Raw genomic sequence first — 9,349 nt, 5'->3', positions numbered from 1 at the left:
AACCCTAGGTTTTTAGTTGAGTAGGAAATCTTAAATTTGGTGCAAAAGTTGTAGAATTTTGGTGTTAATCTTGTGGAATTTTAGTGCTATTCGAATTTTATTTTGATTTAGTTTTGTGCTAAGATTGTTGTTGTCAACACAATTCTTTCTAGGTGTGCATTGCTACTAGGGTTGATTTTTTATGCCTCCAAAATCAATGTTGTTGTATCAAAAGGGAGTCTCCAAGGATAAGGAGCAGAGGAGGTTTGGATCTCTCGTGAGACAACAACACTCATCATGTCATTGTGGTTTTCTTGAGTTTAAGAATCAGGAATCTACTCAATTTCAATGTGTTGGTGAGTCTTCTTTATCATTTTGATCTGATTCATATATAGTTTATAACTTATGATTCTTGATGCATTATGACAAGATGCTCACCAACATATAGGTGATTATTTTATCGCTTTGGTCTTAGATTTGTAATTTATAATTTATGCACCTTGATGTATAATCAATTAAGCTTTTGAGGCTAAAGGGAGACTAAATATAACCTTACAATAGGAAAGAAAAAGGGGATACCAGAATATGAGAAAAGATGAAAATGTATTGCAAGAAATCAAATTGGTAAACTAGTAAGTTGGAGTTTCGTTATTTATACAACAACTAAAAAAATATTTATACAATATTTTTACCTCAATCTCTTTTCATCTCACATCATACTTCTATCTCTTTATCTCTTTCTTTTTCTTCTATTTTCTCTTTAATCGTAAAATCTTTTGTACAACATGTCTTACAAATAACATTTCACCACAATTTATGCCTTATAATTTTATCAACTAAGTACTTTTGAGAAAACAATTTTTCATTCAATTTTTATTAATTAATTTATGAAGAAAATAAAATTTTGAATAATTTATAATTTAATTGGCTATACTTATTATTCAATTTTATATATGGGTAAAGGATAAATTCTAGCTGAATAGCAATGCATCTAGGGATGGATTTACCTTCAAAATTTAAAGGAGGCAAATGCAGATGTGGATACTATAGTACCCACCTTGTCATATACCTACACATATATATTATACGATTAGGTTTGGGTGATTTAATAATAATAATAATAATGCTAAATTATTATGTTGAATGGTTATGTTTGAATGATTTAAGAATAATTATTTTAATTCAACTATTGGAATTTATTAGTTAGTATTTTTTTATTGATTTGTTGGTTTTATTCTGAAGTAGAATGAAGATAACATGTGCAAATAAGGGTATATAACTACTTAGCAATTGTGAGAACATGGGTAGTTATTATCTACTCATGTATATGAGCAAATATGACTATTTGTTTTTCAAACATGGATATAGACACAATGCTTTTTTTTTTTCATTTTTTATTGATATAGAGACAATGCTATAACACCCTACCTAACACCTCCCCATTATGATTCCTGGTCAAAGATGTATTTAATTGAGAAAATATTAATATGAATATTAATTTTTGTGAGTATCATTGAATTTCATTTACTTTCAAAGGATTCATAAAATTTAGACATACCAAGTCAACTTGAAAATCTTTTTAAACTCTCTAATTGAAAATCTTATTTCAAATAAATGAATTTTTGTGTATGCTAACACATACATTTGTTTTCTCCTTTTTTTGTGCATGAGAATATATACTTAGCTTCTATGGATTTGCTTTCCTTCTTGTATAGGTCCCAGAATACCGAGTGGTGGTGGTGGTGGTGGTGCTAGATACCGGTTTCCAAAGGAACCTAGCCAAGGCTTTTGCTCTGACTATGGCATAACCCTTCAATCCCGAAGAGACCCTAGATGCAAGTTCTGGGAAATTGCTAACAATGCCTCTCTGCATTTATCCTCAAAGAGGTCCATTGGTAATGTGCTATGTACTTCCTCACATGCACCTTCTGTGAACAATGGCGAGAAGCCTTACTCCAGAGAACAATGCCATCATAATAATAATAATAATAATAATAATAATAATAATAATAATAATAATAATAAGAACTATGAGAGAGAGAGTTCTTCAATGAAGAGGCGAATTGATGATTTACTAAGTACTCCCTCTCATGCATGTTCTATGAACACTAGGGAGAAGCTTAACTTTAGAGAACAATGCCATGATAATAATAAGAAGAATTATGAGAGGAAGGGTTCTTTGGGCTGGAAACCACTTAATAAAGGGAACAATACTTCTGAAAGGTTTTATTCTCGAAGCACAGTAAATGGTAGGGACAGGAACATGAATATAGTGGAAAGCAGTGCCAACAGTGTGACTGAAGAGACAAGGAAGAGGCCGAGGCTAAGTTGGGGTGAAGGACTTGCTAAGTTTGAGAAAAAGAAAACTGAGGGTGATGGTGTAAGTGCTGCTACTACTGCTACTCCTGCTTCTTGTGCATGCAATTCCTTCTCAGGTATCTTGTTAGATTCTATCAACTACTCTTTATTGTGGTCGTTTGTGTTGAAGATATACTTTTGTAACTGCATAATATTTTATTTTTTAGTTTTTAAAATAGGATTTAGTAAATAAGTTGGTTTCTTATATTTTAGGAGTAAGTCAGTTTTAATGAATTAGTCTAGTCAATAAGTGGTTTCTATCTTTAAGGAGCAAGTTAGTTTTAATATTCTGTTTTGCTAATATCTTGTTATCTAATTAGTTTATCTTTTGCTATTTATTGTATCGCTGCTAAGAACAATTTGAATTAGAATAGAATAATTCTATTTCCTCCGGATACATATTGTCTCTCTTCTCTCCTCTATTTTTTTATAATTTTCTCCACAAAACCAACAATTGGTATCAAAGCCTTATTCTTACGGGACCTCTACCATGGAAGGTGAAGCAAGTTTTTCCCACATAACTCTTCCAATCTTTGATGGAGAGAATTATGATCTTTGGGAAGTGAAAATGCAATCGTACATGGAATCTTTAGATTTGTGGGATGCTGTGGAAGAGGATTATGAAATATATTCGCTCCCTGAACATCCCACCATGGCCCAAATTAAAAATCACAAGGAAAGAAAGATGAAGAAGGCAAAGGCGAGGTCGTGTTTGTTCACTGGTGTTTCACAAATGATATTCATCAGAATCATGACTCTTAAATCACCCAAAGCAATTTGGGATTATCTAAAAAAGGAATACGCTGGAGATGATAGAATACAAAGCATGCAAGTGCTGAATTTAAGGAGGAAATTTGAGCTTCAAAGGATGGAAGAGTCAGATACAATCAAAGAATACTCAAACAAATTATTGGGTATTGCCAACAAGATAAAGTTGTTGGGAAGTGATTTTGCTGATTCGAGAATTGTAGAGAAAATTTTGGTAACAGTGCCAGAGAGGTATGAAGCATCTATAGCTTCATTGGAGAACACAAAGGATTTGTCAAAAATCACATTGGCAGAAGTGCTACATGTCCTGCAAGCTCAAGAGCAGCGAAGGTTGATGAGACAAGATCGTGTTGTCAAAGGTGCTTTGCCTGCCAAACATCATGAAGTTGATGAAAGCAAAAAGGATTTTTTCAAGAAGAATCAACCAGTAAGCAGCGAAAATAGTGCAAACAACCAAAACAAAGGTAAGGATAATAAGAAAAATTATCCACCTTGTCAGCATTGTGGCAAAAAAGGTCATGCACCTTTCAGATGTTGGAAGAGATCAGATGCAAAATGTAACAAGTGCAACTAGATAGGGCATGAAGCGGTGATCTGCCCCAACAAAAATCACCATGATGAAGGAGCTCAGATTGCTAATCAAGATGAGGAGGACCAACTGTTTGTGGCCATATGCTTCTTGAGTAGTGAATCAAGTGAAAGTTGGTTGATAGATAGTGGTTGTACGAACCACATGACATATGATAAGACTCTATTCAAGGATTTGAAGCCAACTAATGTCTCAAAGGTCAGAATTGGGAATGGTGGCTATATTCCTGTAAAAGGAAAAGGAACTGTTGTAATTTCAACGTGTTCAGGTATCAAATTAATATCAGATATTCTTTATGTACCTAACATTGATCAAAACTTGCTAAGTGTAGGTCAGTTGATTAAAAAGGGATTTAAAGTGTCCTTTGAACATCAACATTGCTTTATCTATGACATTTTTGGCCGGGAAGTTCTAAGGGTTAAAATGAAAGGTAAAAGCTTTTCATTTGATCCAGCAGAGGAGGAACATACAACCTATTTCACTCAAGTCACACCCACGGAATTCAAGCACAAGAGACTTGGTCATTGCCATCTTGAAAGAATGCTAAACATGAAAAAAAGGAAATATGCAAAAGAAAATTTGAAGAAGTTTCAAATGGAGGAATGCAAATCTGTTAGCACACCAATGAATCAAAAGGTGAAGTTCAACAAGGAAGAAGGTGTTGATAACATTGATGAAGGATATTATGGGAGCTTGATTGGATGTCTAATGTATCTCACTACAACAAGGCCAAACATTCTATTTTCTCAAAAGAACAAAACTAGAATTTTTGTTGACAATCAAGTAGTCATTGCTATTGCAAACAATCCTGTGTGTCATGGGAAGACTAAACATTTCAATATCAAGGTTTATTATTTGATAAAGATGCAACAAAGTGGAGAAGTAAACTTAATTTACTGCAAGTCTAAAGATCAACTGGCTGACATGTTTACAAAGTTACTACCTATCAACAAACTTGAACTCTTAAGGCAAAGAATTGGAGTTTGCAGTTCCAAAAGCAAGGAGGAGTGTTGAAGATATACTTTTGTAACTACATAATATTTTATTTTTTAGTTTTTAAAATAGGATTTAGTAAATAAGTTGGTTTCCTATATTTTAGGAGTAAGTCAGTTTTAATGGATTAGCCTAGTCAATAAGTGGTTTCTATCTTTAAGGAGCAAGTTAGTTTTAATATTCTGTTTTGCTAATATTTTGTTATCTAATTAGTTTATCTTTTGCTATTTATTGTATCGCTGCTGAGAACAATTTGAATTAGAATAGAATAATTCAATTTCCTCCGCATACATATTGTCTCTCTTCTCTCCTCTATTTTTTTATAATTTTCTCCACAAAACCAACAGTTTGAATAAACTTCTCAATAAACATGTATAGGAATTGTTGGAAAGACGTCTTAATTATGGTCACTCCTAACCCACCTTAGTTGTGGTTGGTAACATAAGGCTAAGAGGGGTGTGATGAAGTCCCCCATCAACTAAAATAAACTAAGTCTTGTTTGTATATACTTCTCTGTATGTAATTATAAGAGAAGGAAATAAGAAGATAAATGTACTAAGCTAAAATGAACTAAGTCTTGTTTGTATATACATCTCTGTATGTAATTATAAGAGAAGGAAATAAGAAGATAAATGTACTAAGCTTCTTTCATAATTTTAAATGAACTTATGTACTTCTGCATTCGGTGAAGTTAGATGAGAGACCTTCCTATCTAAGTTAGGCGGGGGTGCCAATGTTGTTGGGATGCTTGTCTTGACTGTGATGTCTTTGCATGCCTATTTTGCTTAAAAAATAGATATATTTTTTTATCAAACTTAAGTGCTTATGTTGATTTTAGCTTACAATAGAAGTTCTATTTATTTACCTAACAATTATTTTCTTCTTCTATAAGTACTTACAGAGAAGTTTATTCAGACAGAACCTTAAGCTTCTCTTTTAAGTTGAAATTGACTTATGCATGAGCAAATTTATAGAAGCTCTCGTTTAAGTTTTCAAAAAGGCTGATTTTAACTTATAGGCTGACTAATTTTGACTTATGAGAGAAGCTTTAGCTTTCTATTTTTTCTTCTTTTATATAGAAGTTTATTTAACCAGGCCCTGTAGTCCTTTTTACAGAACAAGGCAACTTACCATGTTGGAATGTTTATTACTGCTAATATAGTGTAGCGGCAACTCATTTGTTAGGGTATTGTTGATTTTAGATCATATAGAATTATAATGAACACAGGACTTTGATATCTGGTGAGTCGCATTTATTCAGGTGTCTGAATGTAATATGTATGCACATGCTCATTATTTGTCCTTATTTTTCTATTACTTGTTTGCTATAATCTAATTAGTTTTTCTTTGTAGCAAGTGTCGACAATACATTGTGCATGAAAGCTGAAACTGTGGACAATGATGTTTGTGATTTGGAAGGTTCACCTGATACTGTGTCTCCAAAAAATCATCAGCTAAAGTTTCCTTTGAGTTCACAGAGGACAGATGCCAACTCTTGGAATAGGTTGAGTTCTTCAATTGCTGAGTTGCTACATTCTGACAAGTCTAGCTCTGTAGATTCTAGTCCCGAAGGATTCACTACAATGACTAGGTTGCAGATATGGAAAAATGTCATTTCACAAGTACTGGAGCAGACAGAAACTGAAATTTGTTCACTTGAGAATGAACTGAAGCCACTACAATCTGAATTTGGGGATGGAATGCCATGTCACAATGCAAAAACTTGTGATATAGAATTTGGAGGTTATGATAAGGTTACTCGTCGTCCAGAACCATCACAAATTGACCCTTCCCATGACGACAACAACATAGAGAAGATGATGCCTCTTTCTACTAACTTGCATGGTATGCATGACACTACCAAGGAAAATGATATCAACAATCCTGCAACATCAACATTGAAATTTCTAGAAGCAGAACCCTTGATAAAAATGGTATCTTCTCTTAGTGGTGGTAGTCCATTTTCATCATTAATGGCAATTGAAGATGGGATGAGAGCTCAAACTAGTGCAGGCTTTTATTCCAGTATCAACGATGATACTTTACCTAACACCATTATTTCTTCCAATAGAGAAACAGCACAAAGTGCATGTGCAGTATTTGAGAAGTTCTTGCCTAATGAAACTAGCAAAACTATAAGTAATGTTGGAGTTAGCAGTAGTTCGCTCTCTCATGTTGATGAATTCATTAAGGACAAGTTTGCAGAGAAAAAAAGGTTTGCAGGATTTAAGGAGAAAGATTTAACAATTAAGCATAAAACCTTTGATCACCTGTGGAAGAAAGATATGTGCTTAAGATATCTGAGGAAATGCACCCGAACCTCTCCCAACAATCTAAAATTGCATCTCAAAGTTGCCACTAGTTGTTGTCAGAAGAACTTATCCTCTACTCATTATCGCTGTTTTCCTTTCCAACCTGGTATGGATATGATTCTTTCTAACTGTTTTTTTTTTTTTGCTAAAAATGTGGCATTAATTTTTCTGTTTGTTTCCTTACATAAATAAGTTAATGCAATGTACAAAATTGCTAGGTGTTGGTTGCTAATTTCTTTGCATAATTAGTTCAGCTGTTATAATTTCATGTGGCCCTATATAGATATTTTTTACATAGAAAAAGTAAGGAAGTAACCAAGAGTTGATTATTTTTCTATTGTTGGTTAAATTGGGAATCATATATAATTTAAATTCTTGAAAATTTGGCTTTTAATAGAGCCCAATGATGTCGCTCGATCCATTTAACCAACCATGCTAGGTAAGACAAGGCTTGGTTGTTGATGATAATTTTGATACTTCATATTAGTATTTTGTTTGTCAATGTATGCTACTTGCTTAGTGTTAACATTGGCAGATGGCAGAACACGGCGGAAGGCCAATGTTCTGCTGTATAAACTCACTATTGTGCCGCCATGGTGGGATTCCCTTCACTAATTGTCTATAGCTGTTGGTGAAAAATCTGCTGCATTACGCCATGGCTGCTATTTAGCAACACTTTGTTTGCTTAGTACACTTATTAACCACTAAGTGGGATGACTATTGTATCAAAGACTATAAATGAGATAAATAACTTATAATATTTTTATAACTAAACACGGTATCGGGAGTTTTACAGCACTGCTCAACCAATTGAGCTATACCTCCTTGGTAAATAACTTATAATTTATACTATACGCATGGGAGTTTTAAAAAGTAAAAAGTGATCCAATATTAAAGACGTGTTCAGTTATTCATAAACAAATAATCAATAGTATAGTCTAACACACATTTTCCATTAGCAGTGAGACCAATGAGATGATAGTATGAAGTTAAAAATAAATAGAACATGATGGAATTGGTGGAAGCTAGGTTTAAGGGAGGGCTAATTGGAGGATTTTGTGTTATGATTTTTGTTGTTTTTGGCTGTTTATGAAGGATCTATTGCTCAATAATTTTGTAATTTTTTTTTACTATAATCAATTCTTTAATGGAATTGTAGTTAATGATTCCATACAATCGTGAGGTGAGGAACAGCAGACTCCGAAACTATACAAATATAGATGCTTAAAAAGAAACATTAGAGAGCTTTTAAACCATTCTTCGTTGATGATGTAGGAGATCTAGAAAAAAATCAAACCTAACCTGTTCTTTGTTCATGCACTCTGCTTGGGTTGAATGTCTCTTCATTTTTTTTCCTATTATGTTGGAGTGTACGGATCCCTTTGCAGTTTAATGCACTTCATAGTTCACAAACTTTTGTGCCTACGATTTTCACAGTTCAGAGGTTTTTGTGTATTGTTTCTATTAATTCTGTCAACTTATGAAGATTTGTTTTTTGGTGTGAATAGGGACTAAAGCCCCAAGAAATTTATTAGAGACTTTCCTGAAGGGAGAAGAAAACAATATCTATCATTAAAAGAGCGGAAATAAAATTTAGCATTAAATAAAAAATTCTCTCATCCCCCTGAATAGAGAGCCCAAACTTGGATAAAGTGTTGGCAACACTCGTCCTTTTTCCGAAAAGGATTTCACAGCCTGAATCAGCTGATAACAGCTAGGGCTTGGCTCACATGATACCAATGATAACAGCTAGGGCTTGGCTCACATGATACCAATGCCATTAAGAATGGCCCATAATTTTGTATATGAAACTTAGCACATGCTTAAATTAGAAGCATAGGACAACTTCACTCTACCTTTGTCATCCCGCAGCACTATTCCTTGGTTTGGCATTTGAGTAACTTGTGCGTGTTTCCTACAACTTATAACATTGAACGTCAAGGCTTTTACATAGGTCATGATACTTTCCACAGATGAAGCGGTTTGAGAAAAAACCACCTCATTTCTGTTCCTCCACACACTGTACAAAGCAATGATCTTGAGACACCCTTTGCTTACCCATTCTCGTTTAAGCTTATTCTCAATCACATGTAAGTGTACTCTTCTTCCTAGCACTTTCACCATCAGTGCCCCTTTCCAGGGCTTGCACCACCAGTGTTGGTTCCATTAATGAATTGATAAAACCAATCATCATCCATAATACCTTCACACCCTTCAAAAGGTACGTCCGTTTTGATAAAACTCTCCATATAGGAACTATTCCCTCCATTGCCTGTAACACCATCTTCTTCCAACACCCCCACTACCTTCCATCTATTCTTCCTACTCCATTGAAGCAAATTGACTTCCG

At 33.9% G+C, this 9,349-nt stretch overlaps 1 protein-coding gene across 1 annotated transcript in view; it reads left to right on the top strand.

Moving 5' to 3' along the window:
• The first annotated feature begins 8,773 nt into the window (after nt 1–8,773).
• The window catches only part of LOC106795485 (nuclear receptor corepressor 1), a 4,520-nt gene continuing 3,944 nt past the window's right edge, over nt 8,774–9,349 (top strand). Inside the window, exon 1 of the mRNA XM_014765534.2 lies at nt 8,774–9,089. Coding sequence (XP_014621020.2) covers nt 9,032–9,089 — 58 coding nt within the window. The 5' untranslated portion in view covers nt 8,774–9,031. The remainder of the gene's footprint in view (nt 9,090–9,349) is intronic.

The sequence above is a fragment of the Glycine max genome, chromosome 13 (genome assembly GCF_000004515.6).
Source record: "Glycine max cultivar Williams 82 chromosome 13, Glycine_max_v4.0, whole genome shotgun sequence".
NCBI classification, from domain to species: Eukaryota; Viridiplantae; Streptophyta; class Magnoliopsida; order Fabales; family Fabaceae; genus Glycine; species Glycine max.
The sequence above is the reverse complement of the archived record's forward strand: the minus strand, read 5'-3'. Positions and strand labels throughout refer to the sequence as shown.